Here is a 23,003-nt window from a genome sequence, read left to right as displayed (position 1 = left end):
TATTTTGCGGGCTGAGACGGGCCAGCCCGCGGAAAGCTCAAGCCCGCCCGATTGGCCTCCCTGACTTAACTTAGAGCATCTCCAACGCATTCGCCAATACCCAAGCTCCCAAAGTCCAGTATTCCCCAAAACCATACAACCAGCACGCTCAATAGTCCACAAATCACCCTGCACACGTACGAAAGAAGAAGCCAGGATGTCAGTAGGCCGAGGACTAGGACGTCTTGCTGGACAACTGCAGCAGCAACACATCCGTTCTTTAGAGGCATCCTTCATCGCAGCTTCAAGCCAGTTTGGATCGTACAACTTTAGAGAGTACTTTACCCGGAAAACCACACAGAAGTTCTCCGAACAACTACCACGAGTCCTGGGCACGAGCCAAATAGACGACAAGACTCTAGCTCAAATCGATCCCAAAACTCAGCAGGACCTGCACGCTTGGTGGTCATCTTCGCTGGACGAACTCGCGGTCCTTCAACGTGCTTCTGTCATGAACAAACTCTTCGAGGCTCCCAAACTTGTCGTCGAAAACGCGGCTAACTCTTTTTCGAACTCTCACCAGGACCAGCCGCCCAACACTACTGAAAAGAAATCGTATGTTTTGACCCTCTTCTTCTCTCTTTATCCTCCTTTTCTCAGCAACAAACTTATTACACGTATTATGCACTTCATTTTCTTTGACTCGCTTGCTTACCTCTTTCCCTCTCATTTCCCCTCTCCGCTCACTAGCTCAGGAACGATTCCCGACCAGTCGTCCGATCCCAAGTCGGACACTTAAGTCAAAAGCCCACCATGTGTATTACCAGCCCGTTTTTGCTGGACCCGCCAATTGAAAGAGTCGAGAGGAGAACCATCATCTAAAATGAGACCCGAAGCTAGCCAGGTCTTGACCGGATCGTCGGGCCGCTATAGCAGCACCCAATTGTGCAATGTTTCCAGTCCTTGCCTGCGGGTTAGAAAAAAAACCCTTAGTGAATCTCATGTAACGGTCTGATTGAATGAAACAAAATAAACCTTACCTTGGTTGCTTTGTGTTGGTCAGTAGAGGGTGGAACATCTTGCGTGGGCTTGTAATACGTGTTGAACATATCGCGGGTGAGTCTAAGGGCTTCGGTAATCCATTTCTCCTCCCATCCTGCAATCTTGAAGTAAACGTCTTTGAACAATGGGTGAAGTACTATCCCAAAAAAACAAAGTTAGCCGTAATTTTCAATGGACAAATAAGACAAGAAATAGAGGATTGAAAAAATGATTCCCGTTTTTTGGGAAAACAACTCCCATACGTTGCTGGGACCAAATCATGACCAGCTCCAGATGTCGACCTAACCCCATTTTTGGGCTTCAGCTATCTTTGGGAGTCATTTTCCTAAAATTGTTTTTATTTTGGGAGTTGTTGCGACTAATTTTTTATATTTTCTAGGGCCTTGCTAAAAAAACCCAGGTTTTCTGTGTTTACACGCGGTTTTATGACCTGGCAACGTCGGGGATGCTGCGGAATGTACACAACGTTCTGCGCACGCATGCAGTTTGATATTTTGTATTCTTTTGAGGCTTTTGGTAAGGTGGAAGGTGAAAGATTTCAGAAGACTAAGAATTTATTTCTTCTCATCAGGTTCTGACTCTAAGTACATTATGTTAAGTGTGTAAAAACAAGAGTAGAGTTTTTACCTAAGAGCAGGCAAGTAGACCGCCACCTGATAATATGTAGATAGAAAAAGAATCAAATAGGAAAAGAACAATTTTATTTTCTGGATTGATGAGTTCAGGCTAAAGCAAGCCAGCTGTTTTTAGCCCTTGATCTTTTTTTTCTTATTAGACCTTTGGTCCTTACTTTGGATGGTGCTGCTGGATCCTTGCCCAGTTTATTTGGTGTGAGTAAAACAACTTTGAGTACAGCAACATTGTCTATATTTGTGACAGAACGTTCAACTTTTATTTAGATCTTTTTGTTTCTTTCTCTAGCTTGAGATTTTGTGTGAGACTCACCAATTTGTTCCCCTACTATTTGAGTGGAATTGATTTGCTCTCTCTGTTCCTGTTCAACGGAGTCTGAGTTATTGGGATGAGGTGTGGTGGTTGGGTTTGGCATGGGGTGCCAAACTGTCCAACAAGGTTTGGGTGCGCGGGTGCTGCGGGGCACAAGGGCTCTGCAGGCAGCTGGGGCAGTGCAGGATCTTCAAACGGTGGCAAAAAAACACATATTTTCTTTTCAAAATGTTTTTAAAAATGTAGTTTTTAGTTCAAAAAAATCTGAGTAGACAGACTTGTAGCCTGCAATCTCAGCTTCCATTTCCCAGTTTTTTACCTAGCTGACACACATAATCACTAGCACACTTCACCTACTGTGAAGTGGTTCTGGAGTAGTGATCCATTGGTTTTTGGGCTCAAAATTTGAAATTCCCTGAGCCTGTGCGGGCTCAAAGGGGGGATTGGGTACATAAATTTTTGAATCTTGTCAGTGCTAGAACAGCTGCGGATCTTGAGCCCTTGAGCTCTCAAGACCTCAAGCCCTCCAAATCTCAAGCCCCAAAACCATTATCATCAATGAAAACCTAACTCCTCCAATCACTCAACCGCTCACTCATCTCGACTCTTCCCTCCTTTTCCCCAATCTCTCATCCAATCCTCAATCTCAAAACCATAATCATCATCCACTCCATCACTACTCCTTCCATCTCTTTCTTCCAATCTTCCTTCTCATCATCCTCTCCTCCACTTCACCAATAAAACTCTCCAAGTCCTTGCGGTCAATCATCGTCGACCTACTAATCTGTCTCGCGGTCAATCAACGGCCAACTTTCAACAACAACTGACTCGTGTTCAACTTGGTGAGAAATGAACTCAAAGCTCTCTCTCTCAGCACTCATCTCCTCGGTCGTTTGTCAATCACTAACACTTCTTCTTCAGTCCTTTGTCTCTTTGTTCTCCTGTCCTCTTTTTCTATCTGGTTGTCTACTTGTCTACTTCAAATCAATCTCAGCGATCAAAATCTAGGTTCTTTAGACATCCACCATGTAACAACATTTACAGGACGTTACTTACAAGGGGGGATGGATAAGGGGGAGTTTGAAGTGGGGGAAAATAAGCTAAGAAGCTCGTGATTTTAATGGTGCCAAAGGCAAGGAGAGAATCGGAAGCCTAGAGGGTGATATTGGGGAAAATGGGGAAGCGTAGGAATCGGATCCTCCCTGCCATTTGTCTCAATCCTGTACACGGCGGGGGAGCTTCCTGGCCCACACGTTTGTGGAGAAAACGGGATCACCGGCTCTGTGAAACCCACGTGGATTTCACTGCTCCCCCCGTTGTCTCCACCCTCCTGTGAAAAATGCGTGGAGACGACGGGCTTTCCCATTGTCTCCACCCGCCTGTGATTTCCACATCAAGAATGAAGAGGATTCCACAGCCGCCTGTGAGATCGCGGTGGAGCCCACAAGCACACAACATGCAGGGGCAGCCGTGGATTCCCCATTGCTCTCATTGTTGGTGGAACCAACAAGAACGCAGCTCATCGGGAGATTAGGGCTAATTTGATGACAATCACCCCGGCTCAAACTTCCGGTCCGGCTTGATTATGTACTCTGGATGACCCAGGGCAACAAGGGACTTATGCCAGCGCCAGCAGTTCAACATCACCTCAAACAACGAGAAGCTTGAGCAAGAGGACCAGTTCATCAAAGAGCATCTGATGTACAATAAGGTCTTGTGGTGCATCTCCCAGACTAACCCCCACCGCAAGCTCTGCCAGACTCCAGTATCTTGTTGAGCCCTCCTACAGCAAACGGACCTTTGCACGGCCGGCCAACAAGATCAGCGTGATTTGTCTTCAAGCTGATTGTCGTCAGCACAATCCTGTGCAGCGTCGTTGCCGCAGCTATCGCGACGCCAGTCTACAAGCAGCACTACTATCTGATCAATGGTGAGTTGATCTATACCTGGTTCACCCTTGGCCTGTTCTTTGTGCTCGAGTTTGTCATCAAAGTCCTTGCCAATGGCTTCATCTTTACCTTCAACGCCTACCTCCTCAACACCTGGAACCACGTCGACTTCCTTGTCCTGGGCACGCTGGTATTGGATATCCTGGCCTCCTTGGTCTACGGTGGCCTGACCAGTCGGTTCACGCGCTCGCTCCGGGCGCTGCGGATGATCAACCTGACAATGAGCATGCGCGAGACGCTCTACAACGTGCTGATCCTTGGCTTTGGGAACCTGATGGATGCCTCGGTCCTGATGTATGATCAACAAGATGCTGACGTCAATAAGTACAACAAAATCCCCAAACCGCTCCGGACGGCCGACAAGGTCGGAATCTGTGGGATCAATGACAAGATCCAAGACAGGAACCTCGACCTCAAACAGAGTACAACTCAACAACAAAACCAGCGCTTGGATATCTTTTGATACTCCTTCTGAAAATGACTTACGTGATCTTTGAAAAGTCAGTGTAGCCATCTTTGGTTTTGAACATTTTCAACATCATCTAAAAAGAAGCTGTCTTGATAACTGAGATTGGTGGTCATTTACCCCTCATGCATTGATGTCTAAAACTCTCTTCAGACTGTACCCCCAATTTTCTCACCACTCACCAGACAAGCTCTGAACAAGCACCTGGCCGTAGCAACCTTTGCAGTGAGTCCTAATTTCATGCTTTCCCCAATCCAACTTTGACTGCAATAGGGGGTTTCAAAGTTGGCCAGATGCAACTTGCATGCACTTTTGCAAGTTGGTGTTCAAGTTCATTCTTGAACACCGAGTTGCAAAAGTGCATGCAAGGCACACTGTACTACACCCCCTGAGCCTGCTTGGATGTTTTTTTGAAATTTGGTGTTCAATAAAAGCCTTGAACACCAACTTGCAAAAGTGCATGCAAGTCGTGCATGGCCAACTTTGATTCCCCCTAATATCTGTGCCTTCTTTGCTACGGCTTAGGTTTTTGGTACCAGTGTTGCACTTGCTATGCGAGGAGGATCAAAAGCTGACAAGCCTTGAATCGCAGCTCCAGTCATTGCCAGCTCTTCAAAGTTTGTTTTTCATCACTTTTCCTTTCAATTTCAAGAGCCAATCACAAAACTGATACCTTGAATTCTTGCCTGATAGAGACAAAGAAGCTTTTATTTGGGAACTTGATTGCATCATTTTTTGCGTTCTTGATTTCATTCCCCTAAAGATGTTGGTGAGCAGAGCCCAGGAGGTCCCCGAGGACAAAGACAAAGGTGTTGCCGCAGACACATTCTGATTCTGCTGTTTCTCATTTCTCTCCCTTTTCTCTCATTTATCTTGATTTTCATTTATTTCTTGTTTCTCTTTGTTTTTTACTTTTTATTTCTTTTTTTTTATGTTTTTACGGCGACAGCCACTTGACATGCAATGCAGCGTGTGGTACCCTGGTGGTACCACATTCTGCAATATTACCCGCGGTTTTGATCCGCTCCGCCCCCCCCCGGGTTTCCTAACCAAACCACATCTTGGGGGCCCGACCCGCGCGTGGGTATCACGACAATTCCTTGGGGAGCCCACGGTTGAAGGAGCCGTGATCCACTTGTGGGCTTGACCTTCACGTCGGGATCACGGGGATTCCACGCGGAGCCAAAAGCTGCCGTGGAATCCACTGGTGATCCTCCCAGTGGTGACCCTGTGATTCCCTGGACCTCCAGCCGCTGGTCCAACCTTGTGCTTGGCTACCATGTGGATTCCTCGTGGATTCCACGTGATTTCCCCGTGGATGGACTCCCCGCGTGTAGGGCCAGACATGCAACTTTACACCCGGGGAGTACCTCCACGCGGGACTGACTTGGAAATGATGAGGAATCCACGGCTGACCCTTGCGGGGGGCGGACCAGCGGCTGTCAGTCCACACGCCCACGTGCTCACCACCAAGAATTGTGAGGGTGGCCTCGCCGGGATCATCTCGTGGATCCCACACAAGCCACAGGCATTCTGTGGAGGCGGCGAGCTCCCCTCGTCTTACAAACAACACTATGGGGGCCGTGGATTCCCCATCTTCTGACAGGAGCATTGGGTCACTCCCCGACAATCTCAGGTCAACTGGCACTATGTAGCTGAACTGAAAGCTGCCACCCACAGGGTAGCAGATGCTGCATTATCGTGGATAAAAAAAACAAATGAGAATAGCAAAAAACACAATTTTACAACAGGAAAAAAAGAGAAAAACAACAAGGAGAGGGGAGGGGGTATGAGATTGTCAGCCACAGAGTACATGTCACAGTACCTTACATGTACCAAGTACCTGCAATTGTTCTCATTACTCATAGTACATTCCTTTTACACCTTTATTACATATGTATATCATTAGATACAGGCTTAAGAAGGTACTCTTGTTATACATCACATTACAGATAACCATAGTTTAATACAGTTACCATAATGTACTGTTGTTATAAGAGTTGACTTACGTGCAAACAGTAAGATTACAATACATTGTAATATTACTGTACATGTGAAATACCCCAAGACAGGTATCACTCATTTATTCCCTGTTACGCCTCAGTTCCTATTTACATAACATATTGGTTATGATATAAATACATAAACAATACATGATGTAATCCAATTCAAAGAGCACTGAATGGAATCACTGATTGGTTATGATCAGCTAGTGTGCACAGCTACTGATCCAGGATCAGTACTGATCATTACACTGCCCTGATCATTTCCAATGTTGATCCTCATGAGGATCTGCTTCCCTTGAGCGCTTTGTTAGAGTGTTGGACAAGATTATGTGTTTCACCTATATGTACATACTGCATATCATGTACATAGCTTGCTAAACCTAACCTTGTGATACCGGTACACACAACCCTATCTGTTGTGTACCGGTATAGATAGCCACACGCCCCGGCTCCCTTCTCTCTCCTTATCAAGATTGGAGACGGATTGCGTGTGGTTAGCTCACTCACTGGGCTGTCATTGTACAGGTTAGTCTTAGCTTGCAATTCATTGAGATTGGAGACGGATCGCGTGTGGTTGGCTTACTCACTGGGCTGTCATTGTACAGATTCCCTGAGCTTCCTATAGGTTAAAAGCCGGCTCGTCCGCAACCCACGTGTTTATCCCAAGAGTTCTCCCCAAACGCACTACGTTCGCTGACATCTGCGACAGCACAAAAGAAAAATTCAATCTGATTAGAAAATAAGAATATTAAATTTGAAATTCACACCTTTGCTGTCCGGCCGTCACCCTCTCGATCATGGCACAACCAAACAACCAAGCCAATCCCCACGCCAACGACCCTGGAGCAGATGCATTAGCTGTCCTCCAGGGACAAATCAACAACCTCAACGCCCAGATCGCCGGGCTGTTAACGGCACAAGGCACCATTCGCCCGAATGCCCAAACTTGCCAGGACATTATCTACTCGAAGTTCCTGAAGACGCCGATTGCCACGCACAAGGAAATCAACCCATCCTATCCGAACCTTGACTGTGACGGTGTTTGTTTCCAACCCTGGAAGAAAGCGCTTGATCGTACCTTGATGCATGCTTTCAGCCGAGTAGCATCTTTTGTCGATGATCTCAATCTTTTTGAAAGCCTAGAAATTGAGGAATCGACCACTGTGGACAGTCTGATCCAGAACACGCTTGATTTGGATCTATTATCGCTTGTCAGTGCCACGAGTCACAGGTCGGTGAAGGCATTGTACGAGTTCATCACGTCCCAGTGCCAACACTCAGATCGCCGGCACAAGATTGGATTGCTTGACCAAGTCTATGATCTGATGACCGATCCCAACCCTTTGAGCGAGGCGACGCTAGCAAAATGGTCTCAGCTTGGTGCGGACATCAAGCAGTTGAATATGTCGTCCGATGAACTTCTTGGTATCTTCCTCCAAAACACTTTCAACCCCCGTTGGAACCGACAGCCTTACCTTCGATTTCAGTGTTTCACAAACTCTCGACGCGAAGAAGTCGCCGTCCCTGAAAGAAGTAGTGACAGTTATTCAGTATGCGACTAGCAAGCATAGACCCAAGGCTGGAGCAGACCCACACGCCATGGACCTCAATCGGATCAGTGCCTTTCAAGGTCGTGGCCCTCAAAGATATGCCCCTTTGCAGCGTCGTCCGACTACTCCGGATCCTCTCAAGACAAATCACCCCAGGTTTTCAATTGAACGCGCACACCACTTCCGCGGTAAAGGTCAAACGGCGGAACAAACTGCAAAGCATGGCACCATTTGTTTGTACTGCTCCAAGAACGGACACTGGTATGCCGATTGCATTGATTTCTGGAGAGCTGTGGCGATGGGAGAAATTGAGGCGCCACCGCAAGACTACCAATCAAAATTGTCTACCTACATTCCACCAAGAAGGTCAGAACACCATGTGCGCAAGGTCGAATTCCCAGACGCTTCTGATGGTGTCTTACTTGACTCAGGAGCATCAGCCCATGTGAGTGGCGACTCACTGCTGTTCATTGCCGGACCCAAACTGATCAAGCCTCGCACGTTCTACCTGGCCGTTTCCGACTGCAATGTCACTGTCAACAGAATAGGAACCGTTCGCATTCCGACACCGACGGGAGTGATCATGATTCCTAGAGTATATCATGTGCCGGGTGTTGATGGAGTGATACTTTCAACCGGAAGACTCTTATCAGACAGATGGAAACTTACTTATAATGGCCTTGAAGCAACCTTGTCTGGCCCCAAAAACAACTCCTATTCGGCTGTTTTTCATAATTACTGTTGGAATTTAAAGACAAGTGACACTGTGAGCAAAATATTGAAAGTGACACAAGTACCGTCATTTGATCCTTATGTATGGCATGTCCGCCTTGGTCACGCGTCTGAAGCAATAGTGAGATCTTACCTCAAGGCAAACTTTCCTGATCTCGATCTGACATGGGAGTCCTTTTTCTGTGAGCGCTGTGCAACATCAAAGAGCATCGATAAGAAGGCCATGGTATTAGGAACTCAAATACCAAGGGACAAACCCCTGGACCTGATGGTCTCTGATGTAGCTGGACCGTTTGATCTTGATATTAGTGGGAGAAGATACATTGTTACACTACGGGACCATGCAAGTACTTACACCTTTTGTACTTCAATGATAGCGAAATCGGACGTCCCGGCTAAAATCATGTCATGGATGCAACGGATCAGAAACAAATTTGGAAGATATCCAGCCTACCTTCGCTGCAACAATGCTCCAGAATATCTAGATTCACTCAAACCTTTGCTCGACGACATCGGGGTTGTGCTCGCACCTTTCACGCCTTACAGCCCACAACAGAATGGTGAAGCCAAAAGAGTTAATCGTACTCTTGGCGACATGGCGCGGACTATGTTACATGAGAGCGACCTACCTAGGAAGTTCTGGAGTTACGCGTATTCGACTGCCACGTACATGCATAACCGGATACCGAATTCAAGGACTGGAACAAAGTGTCCACTCCAGCTGTTTTACGGAGTAGATCCCAATCCAAATTCGCTCTATCCTTTTGGGGCAAAAGCCTTAGTCCACATACCAAAAGAAAGGAGAAAAAAGCTAGATGAACGGGCGCAGGAGGGCCACTTGCTTGGTTATCCTCACGCTGCAGTTGGTTGGCTATTCTGGTTGCCCCGTGAAAAGAGAATGGTCCACTCATTGTCCGTCAAGTTCCCGGATTTCCAGGATCTGCCGGTGAAAAAGAAAGCAACAAAGAAGTCGGATCTTGATTTCATCTTGAATCAATTACTGCTTCAACTTGGTGAAGAAAAGACTGCTGAATTCGCGGTGGAGGAGGAAAGACAGCTCACTCACCTGAACATTGGCCCCGAACATGAGTTACCGAAGACGATAAGGTCGGCGTTGGCGGGCTCTGAAGCGGATGAATGGAGACTGGCGGCAAAATATGAGATGGGGAGGTTTGGCGAGCTTGGGGTGTGGGTTTCTGTTTATCCTCACAAGGGAATGAAAGTCCTTGGTGCGCGGTGGGTTTTCTCCATTAAAAGAAAGCCTGACGGAGAGATCGATAAGTACGGTTGTGGAACTACTCAAAGGGGAGAATAGAGCTTGGAAGGGAAATGGATAGCAACAATAGTACTAATGTAAGCTATGCAAGGGTGCTGATGAGGCTGCCTTCCTGACTAATGCTGAGGGGATGAGAGTAACACTAAGAAAAAGAAGAAAAGGTGTGGCTGATTTCTGCTTGATCTTAGGAGCTAGTACTATGAGCTTAACTACTGACTACTGAGGGTAAGAGAGTTGGAGCAATGGTTGAAAGGGGGGGAAAGCAATGGGCAATGGTTCAATGGCAATGGGTTGATGAGAATGGGCACTTATAATTTCTGTATCTAAGATTATCTATAAATTCTGCATGAGGTACAAGTGAGGGGGGGGGAGACAGTTCTTATAGTAAGGAGGGATGAGCACAGACAGTGGAGGCATTCTGGCTATGGGAATAAAGGAATGTACAAATGGGGAAGAGTGATGTGAAATAGTAACAGTATGTAATGATGAGCAATGCTGAAAGGGGAATGCTGGTTATGGGGATAAAAGAATGTACTAATGGGGAAGAGTGATGAGAACATAGTAACTACTTGTAATGATGAGCACTACTGAAAGAGGTAAGCACAGATCTAATGATGTAATGTGTACAATAGGTATAGTACATAATGAGAAATGTATGTAAAGGGTTTAGGATGTGAAAGTAATTATGTAAAAGTAATGTACTGTAATGATTCAAGTAAGTTACTAATGAATTGAGTATTGTAACTAATGAAGACTGTAGGTTGTCTGTAAGTCTTATATCCTCTATAACTACTGAACCATTGAAGATAAGGGTATACTATGTATGAGTGACTATATGTGAAATTTAATGTAGAATCTGAATATGCAATAATAATGAGGTATTTGTGAAGGGTTATGGGGAAATGTTCAATGTAATGATGAATATATGTAAAAGAAAGCAATAAAATACTACTTATGGTTTGGAATGGAGCACCACACCGTGCAAGATACGTTGCAAAAGGTTTCAACCAAAGGATGGGAGAAGATTGCAATGAAACCTACGCACCGACTTCCTCATTGAATACGCTGCGCTTGCTCATCTCGATCTCTCTGCGCCATTGCTTCCCTACTGCAACATTTGATGTTAGCTCCGCCTACCTATATAGCCCCATTGAAGAGGAAGTCTATGTGCAACCACCAATTGAGATCTGTCCTGAGCTGAAAGGAAAGGTTATGCTGTTAAAGAAAGCAATGTACGGTACCAAGCAGGCGGCGAGGTGTTGGTGGAAATTCTTCAAGAGAACGGTTGAAGGTCTTGGTTTTGTTGCTAGTGAGATTGAACCGTCCCTGTATATGTTCAAGAAGGAATCAGGTTTTGTGATCATCTGGTTGCATGTTGATGATGGATTTGCCTTAGCGTCTGATAGTCTGCTGCTTGAAGAGTTGCGGATCGGTATGACGCATGATTTGGAGATCAAATGGTCATCGTTGGTTGAGCGCCTTGTTGGAATAGACATCAAGATGGACAATGGTACGATAGCATTGAGTCAGAAAGTCCTGGCCAATCAAGTTGTGAAGAAATATCATTGGCAAGCTTACCTAAAAGACTCACCACTGATGGACGATGACCTTGAAATGTCGTCGAGCGACCCCGTGGACCCGACGCAGTATCCCTCCATTATTGGCTCCTTGATGTACTTGTCCAGTGGTACTTGGCCAGATCTGTTGTTCCCGGTTAACATGCTGGCGAGGTTCAGCTCGTGTCCTTCAATTAAACATTGGAAGGCTTTGGACTGTTTGGTTGGATATTTGAAGAAGACAGCTGGTCGGGGCTTGATGTACAAGGCGGATGGTGAAGGGCTGCGGCTTTGGACGGATGCGAACTGGGGAGGTGAACATGAACGATCCACAACTGGGTATGTACTGACTCACTGCAGTGCGGGGATGCAGTGGCTTGGGGATCTCGGCGACAAACGGTGGTTGCTCTATCAACATGCGCTGCAGAGTACGTCGCGCTATTGGAGGGTTCTCAAATTCTAGCTCATGTAATCAACATCCTTGAAGATCTGGAATATTACCCCGCAAAGTCTATCCATGTTGATAACAAAGTGGCAATACTCATTGCGTCAGACAACGCTTTGAAAAAGAAGACCAAATATCCCAAGCGTGCCTTTTATTTTGTGAATGATCTCATCAGGGAAGAAAAGATTCAATTACAATGGACAAGCACACACAACCAGCTTGCAGATATCTTCACAAAACGGCTTGGATCGACAAAACTTCTTCAAGCTTTGCAAAAACTCAATTTGGGTGGCTGATCAACATAATCTTGGGAGGGGGTGTTAGAGTGTTGGACAAGATTATGTGTTTCGCCTATATGTACATACTGCATATCATGTACATAGCTCGCTAAACCTAACCTTGTGATACCGGTACACACAACCCTATCTGTTGTGTACCGGTATAGATAGCCACACGCCCCGGCTCCCTTCTCTCTCCTTATCAAGATTGGAGACGGATTGCGTGTGGTTAGCTTACTCACTGGGCTGTCATTGTACAGGTTAGTCTTAGCTTGCAATTCATCGAGATTGGAGACAGATCACATGTGGTTAGCTTACTCACTGGGCTGTCATCGTACAGATTCCCTGAGCTTCCTATACGCTTGCAGTTCCCCCCTGGTCCTGAAGCGCCTCATGTTCCCTCCTGCTCTTTTCCCCTCTATATAAACACACACCCCAGGACTGTTTATCCCTCAGAATATTATTATAGCAAGGTTTAACACATACATAGTGTAGAGACTGTAAAATGAAGATGTGTCTGGTGAGAGTTGAACTCATGACCTCAGCTATGCTGAGACACATACTAGAGTGCTGCCTTTACCAACTAGGCTACAGACGCTTGTGGCTGCCAGCTGGGTGGTTGGTTGGTAGTGCTCATGGGTCGATACAACAGCCCTCCATACTGTGGTGATACATCATGGTAGCAGACCAACAGACAACTCAACACCCCCCCCTTGCTACATGATGGGAAGTGGGGATTGACCCCAAGAGAGAGTGGGAATGAGACCCAGGAGAGATGATCAGCGTAGGGATTGAACCCGTGATCTAGATGTAGGCTTATAGGGGTTTGCGTGGTCTTACAAGTAAGCATTCACAAATTCATCAAGTCTCTATTGTAAGCGAGTAGTGCTCAGGTAGCTCTGGGCTCATAACCTGTAGAGACTGTAAAATGAAGATGTGTCTGGTGAGAGTCAAACTCACGGCCTCAGCTATGCTGAGACACATACTAGAGTGCTGCCTTTACCAACTAGGCTACAGGCGCTTGTGGCTGCCAGCTGGGTGGTTGGTTGGTAGTGCTCATGGGTCGATCCAACAGCCCTCCATACTGTGGTGATACATCATGGTAGCAGACTAACAGACAACTCAACACATAGTTAAACAGTGCCTTCATTCTCAACCATCTTTCAATTCAGGAATAACAATAACTCTTGATTACCCTTACCTTTCTGTAGGTAAAACCACAAACCCAAGTTGAGTTATTCCTTGGATGCCTATTAACACCCTGTGTTGATCTGGATGCGCCTTAATTGAGCAAGCCTCTCAGTCAAGATTACTGATAGAGTGAAACCTTTTACAGGTCTTACCACAAACCCATTGGCCCATCCTTGGCATCTTACACTATCATCTTGCTAGTAACAACCCTCCCAGACACGGTTAGTTACCTACAGGCTGACAGAGATGAACGATTGCAATGTGAGACAGATAGAGATGTGATCAAGGGAAGCTCTGGATGGGTGCCACTGCCAGGGGACAAATACAAGGGCAAGGATGGCGAGTAGATAGAGGAGTCTCCCCATCCGCCACATCCTTTGCCCAACCATTCATCTGCTGCTGCTGCTTCTTGCATGGCTGATTATCCTGAGAGAGGGCAGTCTGACAATGCTGCCGAGGGTCTTGGGAGTTGAGCTTCTCAAAAGGATGCCCAGGAGATGCTCATGGCGCCGGGTCTTGATGTCTTGTTGGGCGACGAACTGGTTGAGGATCAACCGTTCATCAACATACACACACTTCCTTGGGTTTGTAAGCTCAGATAATGTGTCCAAAGAGAGATATGTACCTTGTTTTGTTGAGACTGTTGGAGAGTAAAGCATGCACATGATCAATTGCTGCCTGGTTTTTCTCAAGCTCTATGGAGAGAGCCGGGGCTCAGAGCGCAAATTATCGGGTCCATAGTCAGGAGGTGGTTGAGAAAGGTCGACAAGGGCTCACAGCGGGTTGAGAGGAGCGTGTTGGTATTGGGTGGTGGGCTCGGCGGGGCGTTTTTTTTTTCTGATCAGGCATGGAGTCAAGCAGAGACTGGACAGGAGGAGTGTGGAGGGAGTTTGGAGGAGTTTGGAGGAGTTCGGAGGAGGGGAGGGCAGGCTTCAAGGAGCTTGCATTATGATGACGGGAGGTGAATCAAGGACCTTGGCCTTTTGGATGGATATGAAGTCAAATAAAACCTAACTGGGCGGGGCATGATGAGACCAGCAATCAACAGTCATGACTGCATACAAGCATGATCCTGCCTGATCAGAGCAGCCGTGGAAAGCACATAGAAAATAAGTGAAAGTGTGGTTTCCACAATCACAGATCTGTGCGCTCATGGACTCCACCGGGAGTCCATGACCTGGCGTGGAATCCATGCATTTTTCCCATTGGATGGATGAGGAATCCACACCTCTGTCCTTTTCCAACGGGGTGCCCACAATTCCTGAATTCCACGTGGGTTTCCCAAATTTGATGCAACCCGTCGGATCCACATGGCCGCGCGGCAAGAAGTACTCCCGGCGTGTAAAGGCAAGTCCCTCCTTTGGCTAACTTAACAAAGTCCCTCCTCTGCGGGGCTGAGTGGGGAGCAGAGTGCCGCCAACCGCAGGGAGGCGGGAGGGGTGGCTTCGCCACCAGCCAAACTTAAGCTCCACCCAAATGAGTCACCCCCCGTACCACCACCCAAACTTTGAACTCCGACCTCCTGCATGGGGAGGGACTTTGTTACATAAGTTTAGCCTAACTTGGCTAATTCCCTCCTTGGGGGAGCAGGGAACCTCCTCCCGGCGTCCCCCCTCCCCAAAGAGAGGGACTTAGTTAAGTTACATAGAAGTTTATGTATGTATGTACATGTTGTTTTTTGCTTAATGGTTGGACTTCAAGAGTGAAGTTGTGTGCTATGGTTATGGGGTTGTCTGGCACAGCCGCAGTTTAATCTCCATCATTCTACCATACGGAGCCCGCCTGTACCAAAGTGAAAATGATCATGATGATCTTTATTTCAAGATGCAAGGCAAAAACAAAAAAAATGGAATTACGGAATGCTATGATTTGTGCACAGCTAACTTAGCTAATTCCCTCCTCAGGGGAGCGAAGCAACCTCCGAAGGAGGGACTTACGCGCTATGTGGACCCCGCGGCCTGAGAGAATTATGACTTTTGGTGGGGACTTTTTTAGAATCACTCTCCCTCATGAGCCTCTGCACCATTTTTGAAATTGTTTACATTTCTGGGATGGCCCAAGCTGTCCCTATCTTTCTACTATTTTTTCCCATCCTCAACACCTCTTGTTGAGCTGTAATCAGAGTTGTAACATCATGGATTCCAGATTCTGTACAGTGCAACATGTGTGATACGGGATATAGCCAACTAGATGAAGTTGCAAAAAAAGACATTTGAATGTCATTACATATCCCTAAAAATAGGACAATAGGTGGAAAGATTCTCCTTGATCTTCTGCATCTTTTGTTCCCCTACAACTCAATCACACAATGTGATGTGATGAAGCTACACAGGATTGAAAAAGGCCAAGTTCCTGATTCTCTCAGGCCGCAGGGTCCAAGTGTACAAGTCCCTCCTTTGGAGGGTCCCTGCGGGACGGCATCCCCCCTCCACAAAGAGAGGGACTTAGGGCCTGTACCATAGCCGGGAAAAAAACAGTTTTTCCCCCGGAAATTAATTTATTTGCAAAAAAACTGTTTTCACCAAAAAACACGTACCACAGCGCCTGTTTTTTGACATATCCGGAAAATAGTTTTCCTCGAAAATGGGTGCTTTTCAAAAACAGGTCTGACCCTGTTTTTTGGAAGCTATTTTTCCACTTCTCTGCACTGCACCAACATCCAAGCAGCATGCCCAAGTCCATCGACAATCTCATTGACCCTGTTGTCCTAATGGACACCATCCCACCACCCACATCGGAACCCAACCTGCCAACAACGCCTGCTCTGATGCCTCAATCCAAGAAATTCAAGCCCAATAAAGTCGTCCGTACTCGAGAACGACGGCTATTAATAAGAGTACACTCCCTCCTTGATGCCCGGTCCGTACCTGCCATCAAAAGTCACTCGCCCAATTCTCGATGACTGGCTTGTTCCGATCCTTGAGAGGAGTATGTACTTCCCAAGATGACCGGAATGAGCCGGTCATCAAGAGGAAGATGTACTGATCAAGATGACCGGTTTGTTCCGGTCATCAAGGAAGTATGCACTCCTCCCGATGACCGGAACGAACCCTTCCCTTGATGACCGGGTCGTTACGGTCATTTGGAGGAGTGCATATTCCCTCGATGACCAGAACGAACTGGTCATCAAGAGGAGTATCTACTCCTCAAGATGACCGGTTCGTTGCGGTCATCTTGAGGAGTACATCTTCCACTCGATGACCAGTTCGTTCCGGTCATCAAGGGAGTATGCACTCCTCCCGATGGCCGGAACGAACCGGTCATCTAGAGGTAGATATGATGACCGGTTTGTTCCGGTCATCTTGATGAGTACACCCTCTCGACCACCGGTTCGTTCCGGTCATCTTGAGGAGTACACCCTCCTCTCGATGACTGGTTCGTTCCGGTCATCGGGAGGAGTGCATACTCCCTTGATGACCGGAACGAACTGGTCATCGAGTGGAAGATGTACTCCTCAAGATGACCGCAACAAACCGGTCATCGAGAGGAGTGGATCCTCCGGTCATCTTGAGGAGTAGATACTCCTCTTGATGACCAGTTTGTTCTGGTCATTGAGGGAATATGCACTCCTCCAAATGACCGTAACGACCCGGTCATCGAGGGAAGTGATTACTCCTGCGGTCATCAAGAGGAGTAATCACTTCCCTGGATGACCGGTTCATTTCGGCCATCTGGAGGAGTAACCAAAGGACATTGAGGGGAGCTCTCAATGATCAAACGGACCTGTCATCGAGGGGAATAGTCTCGCATCTGATCACATGGTCTTTTTATTGGGTATTGGTCAGCTGGATCTCCGATGATGTCGATGCAATGGTGGTTGATTGTGGATATCCTGGAGCCATGGTGGGATGTTTGTGGTACACGTTTTTCACATTCTGTTTTTTCAGAAATGTGTTTTTCAAAAAAACGGAAAAGTGCAAAAAAAAAAACTATTTTACCTGCACCAAAAAAACAAATTTTGTATGGTACAGGCCCTTAGTTAAGTTAGGTGCACAGCAACAGGACCATCCGTCCAAGCATTCTACAAAACACAATACCTGAATGCCAAGCTCTTGTGGCTTTTCCCAATCGTGTCCAATGTGTTTGCACAAGTGTACATTCTTTGGTCACAGCCTGTCACAGCTACTACATTGAAATAACACTCGCTAGCGTGTGGTCTGTGGCGTGGGGTGTGTTAACGGAGTTCTGCGCTCCGGACGAGGGCGGTCATCGTGCAACTTCAAGGCGCATGGTTGGGGCATAAAAGCCGGATGGTTTGAAGACAGCTGAGCCCAGAACAACCCAATTAGCTCGCAATTCTTTTCCGGATCTTGCAACAGTCGCTCATTATCGTACATCACGACGCTCACCCTCACTCTTCTGGTAAATTGTGTCGAACACAGGCGCTTTAGGCAGCTATAAACCAATCAACGAGCGAATCGTTCGTGAGATATCTCCTATTCTCGATTCATTATTGCAAGCTTTAGCTAATTCCTCTTCCTGCGACATATTCCTGTGATTTGTGAAACCGGACCCACCCTAATCCGCGCAGATTTGAAGAATATCAGGATGCAGACACTCCATGGAATCGATTCCCCATTGGTTCTCCTCTTCGTCATCATCGCGGCCGTCCAATTAACTTTGGGGGCCTCTATCTCCCCGAGAGACATTATTGGTGTAGGGGCTGGGGGAAACTGTGATCGCTTGCCCTGTCGTACAGGCAGCTCTCGTCATGGTCGTTGATTTTGGAAGGCCGAATGGGCCCAATGACGAAGGTCGCAAACAACTTTTTCGGTAGCACATCGACTGCATACTTCCTCATCCCCGGCCCAAAGCCCCCGCCCAGAATGTTTCCCTCGATATATTCTTGTTATACACATCATCTCGGCCAGCTTACTGGACTCCGCTCGTTTAATAATAATTTCCGGAAAAACAAAGCAAGGAGTGAAAATTCTGTGCGAGTGGATGGGTTGTCCGATTCTTGTGGAAGTAAGAGTCAAGTGGCGGCTCGGTGGCGGCCGTCTGCTTGGCTAATACGGCTACCCTCCTGACCGCTCGCTTTCACAAGGAGAAGAGCGGGGGTTTCTAGACGAGGTGACTGGAGTGAGTGTGGGGGAGACAGATATTAAGATAAGACTCGCTAAACATGATTGTCGAGAGCGTGAGGAACGCAGAAGTTTGGGGCCAGTGTTTCATGAACCTTATGGCCAAAGTAGATGATGGGAGGACGCGCGTCATGATCTCGCTAGTTGGCGCTTTTGGATGGCTACCGGGTAAGAAGCGACTCCTGAAGGCAATTCACGCTTGCCCTGCGGCTGAGTAATTAGGTTATCTCTGTTTGTTTTCAGGCAGGGTTTTCTCCGAGTTTCTTCTGTGCTGAGTATTTATTTATTTACTTGTGAAGAGTGATGTCATCTTCTGTCGATCTTCCGATGTATGAATGAATGAGGGCGGTCAACAGGAACCTACAGGAACCCTCCTCCTTCTTGAGTATAAAAGGCCTCCTTCCCCCCCTCCATATGTGTGCCGAGTGTGCATGATGGCTGTCTCCTGCTTCCAGCTGCCCGTCTGGTTCTGCTTCTCGCTCATCTGCCTCGTCCGCTCGGTCGTCCCCCTGGCCTGGCTCTACTTCCTCTCGAGCCTCTCCAGCTATCTGCTGCCCGCCCAGCGCCCCAGCCACCAAGCCCAGAACCAACACCATCCGAAGGGGTCTGCACTCCTCTTCTTCCTCTCGGCCATCGAGGTCGCCTTCTCGATCTATTACCTTTACTGTGCCCGGCTCGTCCAACGAAGGGTCGCCCACTTCGAACACCCCACCTCATTCATCCGCACCACCATCAATCGGATCGTCGGCAGCGGGCTCAGACCAGCCCACAGCAATCCGCAATCCGGCTGCTCTTCAAACCCGACCAACTCCGCCTCTGGTTCACCAGACTCTGCTGACCAACAGCCCCCTCCTGATCCTCTCTTGACAATCCCCCAGGCAAGCCCACCCCCCCCCCCCCCCCCCCTCTCTCCAGCAAGATCAAACTGAATCTAACTACCTTCATCTTTGAAATAGATCTATCCTTCCCGGCCCAACTCACCCTCAGGCCTCGCGCCGGACGCTCTGCTAGCCTACGACGATCCCGCGGCGATCGACTTCCGGTCGAACCAGGTGCTCTGGTTCCAGAACTGTCGCTGGGATGAGATCCGGAAAGACAACATGCTGGAGTGGCTGGCCTGGTCTCTATTCAGCATGCCGCTCGAAGAAGTCAGACTGGAGGACGAGCAGATGGAGCTGAAGGCGGAGCCGCGCTCGAATCTGCTCGAGGAGATCCTGATCCGCTTCGAGAACCGGGCCGGTGCCCGGCTCCAGCCTGGCTACAATCCAAAGCTGGCCAATCGAGTCATCCGGCTCACGCTCGATCCGATCAAGATCCAAATGCGGCCCCTGGGACTCTATCTCCTCTCTAACCTCGGCAGCCTCGCGCTCAAACATTACCTCAGAAAAGCCGGCTTCAAGCACGCCCAGTGCACCCATCGCTGCCCTCAAGGCTTGGAGTACTTGATCCGGAAACCAGCCGGCTGGGATAACCTCCCCGTCGAAAGTCGCCCGATACCACTTATCATTGCCCACGGACTAGGAATTGGTACGCACATTTCCCCAGCTTCCAAGCCACACAAACCTGTACAAGATGTAACATTCTTCCTCTCCACAGGTTTCTGTCAGTATGGGGCCTTCCTGAGCTACATCGCCAATGCACCTTGGGCGCGCAATAAACCCATCGTGATCTTGCTCCAGCCGTCCATCTCGTCAGTCCGCAACACACCACTACTCCTGCAGCTCCGAGTTAACCCCATTTCTGCCATTTTGTTTTGTTTTCTTGCTTAGCCAAGAAGTATTTTCTTCTCAGCACCTCAGACCGCCCAGCAAAGAGACGCTTGCCACCGACGTGATCCAGTTGATTTATACCGAAAAATTTGCCGAGGTGGGCGTTGAATTGCTGGGCCATTCTATGGGTACCATCGTTATTGCTTGGGTTGTCAAAGCTCTCTCAAACAAGGGAATCATCAAGCGGATGTGCTTGATAGATCCAGTTTGCTTTTGTACGTATCTTTTCCTTTTCTTTTCTTTTTCGAAAGCAAACAAGTGTTCACCCGGTGGAGTGGCCTGTTTCGCATTATTATTGGAATCGTGGAATTTAGGCTTGTGGTAAGGATTTGTGCTCTCTTGGTGATTTGCTAGCCAACATGCCACTCATCTCTCGCCTCTTCTACAGGGAGCCACACGTTTGCTACAAGTAAGTCGCTGCTCAGCTTTGAGTACCGAGTGCGTGGATGTAAGTTGAGTGGCTTGCTCCCGAGCAGCTTCCTGTACTCGAAACCGCGGACGGGGATCGAGAGGATGATCCGATACTTTGTGGGGACCGAGTTGGGGGTGGCCCACCACCTGCACCGGTACTTCGAATGGCGCTCGAACATCCTGTGGCCGTTCGAGATCCCCGGGTTCAGCGATCCGAAGCGGTTCCAAGTGTTCTTGTCCGAGAAGGACTCGATCCTGGACGCTGGCCGGGTCAAGAAGTATCTGGTGTCCAACGGGATGCAGGACTCGGTTGGGATCTTCACCGCCCAGGGCGCGGCGCATGGCGAAAGCATCATCGAGATGGGCCGGCACTTCGACCTGGTCAAGGAATGGCTGGAAGCGCGTGTCTGTTGACGATGATCGCTCCTTATGGTTATATTTTACCCCCCCAAGTCACCCACCCATGTATCTGCGAGTAGCTGTGTAGCTTGCTGCCGAGTTCGTGTATACATACCCGCTTTGTAGAAGTTAAAAGTTGCTCAGATGTCGTCTGTCTGTCTCGTACCCCCGGAACCAACACATGCATGTTCGTTGTCTTCTGTTTTCTGTTGGTTCTGCCGCTGTTTGATTGGTGCCCTGGCAAGATCCAGTGACAGAAGCGAGCAGTGTGTGGGGGATGTCCTGTCTGGGCTGGCCCCAGCTGCCCAGTGGGTGTCCAACCGCACCAGTGTTGTCTCCCCCCCAGCTAATATCCCACCCTCCCCCCGCCAGCCTCGCCGCCCATGACGCCGACGCAGAAGACCAAGGGCGCCCGCCCGCCAGCCCAGACACCCCCAGCCGCCAGTCTGCTCGCCGTGCTGCTCACCTTTGTCCTGTGAGTCTCCGGCCCATCCATCCACACCCACACAGTCCCGGCTGACCCAGCGCGCCCCAGGATCGCATCCATCTCGACCTACCTGCGATACGACCTGCCGCCGCCGAAGGGCTTTCCTCGAGGCACACCAGCCGCCTCCCCGGCCTCGGCGCCGGCCACCAACGGCAGCACCGGGTCGCCGCCCCCTGGCCCGGCCCCGCTCGTCGACCAGCACGAGTTCTCGGAGAGCTTGGCCAACCAGTACATCCACCATCTCGCTCATACCATCGGCTATCGGATCGTCGGAACCGAGGAAATCGTCGAGAGCTTCCTCTACCTCAACACCGTCCTCCATGACCTTCGCGCTCAGGCAAGCCAACTCGGGAGCACTAAGACCTTCGAGATCCTTACTCAGGTCGATGACGGCGCTCATCTCTTCGAGTTCATGGGAAAAGTCCGTCTCCCTCCTCTTGACTCAAAAACACCTCACCAAGGAATTTTTTTTTGTTTTAAAATGCATTTCCGAGCTGATTTTCCTCATGGTACTGCAGCACGTCTGGAAGAAGTACTTCCAATTGACGAATATCGTTGTCAGGATATCCGACCCGTCGGTGGCGAGTTCGCGCGAGAATGCGGTGCTAGTGAATGCCCATCTAGACAGCACCCTTCCCTCGCCTGGTCAGTTTCCACCTGCTTGTGAGGTCGCTCTGGGCGCGCGTGATGATGATGAGTGGCCAACCTGGCTCTCCGTATTTCAGGTGCGGCGGACGATGTGGCGGGGGTGGCGGTGATGCTCGAAGCGATCCGGATCATCACCCAGGCTCCCGACTGGCCCATGCACAACGGCGTCGTCTTCCGTCCGTCGTTCAACTTCAACCTCTCTCCAAACCATATCCCCATCATTGACTTTCCCCTTCCCCCCCGTCGGTTGCGATCGATGATGACCATCGGCATCGGACACAGTCTTCAATGGCGCCGAAGAATCGCTACAGGACGCGAGCCACATGTTTATCACTAAACATCCCCTCAAAGATATGTAAGGCCCTCTCGTCCCGCCGATATCTCCTCCCACCTCACCTTCTCTCGCTGAAGCCATTCCGTATCTCTTCGCAGTGTGCGCGCGGTGATTAATTTGTAAGCATCTCCTTCCCCATCGCATTTGATTTCCGGCAGGACAATCCTGATTCTTCAACTGACTGACGAACAGCTCTCTGGTCGATTTTATGTGATTCTTGCAGAGAGGCTTGCGGGACTGCTGGCGTGTGTCCCCTCTTTCCCTGCTCAATCCGTCCACATTCTCCAGCCAAAAACGGCGCGCGACTGATGTGTTATTCGGACGCTCTTCTGGGACGACTCTCAGCAAGAAATCCTCTTCCAAGCCACTTCGACCGAGGTGAGATTTGCTCCTGTCCACGCCTCTGTGACTGTGCGACGGCTCGATCCTCAGCGCG

The 23,003-nt window shown here is 48.7% G+C and overlaps 4 protein-coding genes across 4 annotated transcripts; all 4 read left to right on the top strand.

Annotated features, from left to right (window-relative positions):
* Positions 1-196: 196 nt before the first annotated feature.
* Positions 197-778, top strand: PtA15_5A212 (uncharacterized protein; the record flags this gene model as incomplete). The annotated part of the gene is made up of 2 exons (XM_053168949.1): positions 197-594; positions 730-778. 2 exons carry the CDS (start codon positions 197-199, stop codon positions 776-778), a joined length of 447 nt encoding a protein of 148 aa, XP_053020194.1.
* A 2,907-nt stretch (positions 779-3,685) lies between these two features.
* PtA15_5A211 (uncharacterized protein) lies at positions 3,686-5,233 on the top strand (the record flags this gene model as incomplete). Its single annotated transcript, XM_053168948.1, has 4 exons — positions 3,686-3,758; positions 3,872-4,357; positions 4,994-5,018; positions 5,095-5,233. The coding sequence occupies 4 exons, from the start codon at positions 3,686-3,688 to the stop codon at positions 5,231-5,233; spliced, it is 723 nt and encodes a 240-aa protein (XP_053020193.1).
* A 9,856-nt stretch (positions 5,234-15,089) lies between these two features.
* Positions 15,090-16,953, top strand: PtA15_5A210 (uncharacterized protein; the record flags this gene model as incomplete). Its single annotated transcript, XM_053168947.1, has 2 exons — positions 15,090-15,095; positions 16,615-16,953. The coding sequence occupies 2 exons, from the start codon at positions 15,090-15,092 to the stop codon at positions 16,951-16,953; spliced, it is 345 nt and encodes a 114-aa protein (XP_053020192.1).
* Positions 16,954-18,953: 2,000 nt separating this feature from the next.
* On the top strand, positions 18,954-21,113 carry PtA15_5A209 (uncharacterized protein; the record flags this gene model as incomplete). The annotated part of the gene is made up of 6 exons (XM_053168945.1): positions 18,954-19,397; positions 19,476-20,046; positions 20,116-20,209; positions 20,289-20,507; positions 20,677-20,697; positions 20,765-21,113. The coding sequence occupies 6 exons, from the start codon at positions 18,954-18,956 to the stop codon at positions 21,111-21,113; spliced, it is 1,698 nt and encodes a 565-aa protein (XP_053020191.1).
* Between the last annotated feature and the right edge of the window lie 1,890 nt (positions 21,114-23,003).

This window comes from Puccinia triticina, chromosome 5A (genome assembly GCF_026914185.1).
Source record: "Puccinia triticina chromosome 5A, complete sequence".
In the NCBI taxonomy this organism is placed as follows: domain Eukaryota; kingdom Fungi; phylum Basidiomycota; class Pucciniomycetes; order Pucciniales; family Pucciniaceae; genus Puccinia; species Puccinia triticina.
This window is presented reverse-complemented; position numbering and strand designations above follow the sequence as displayed.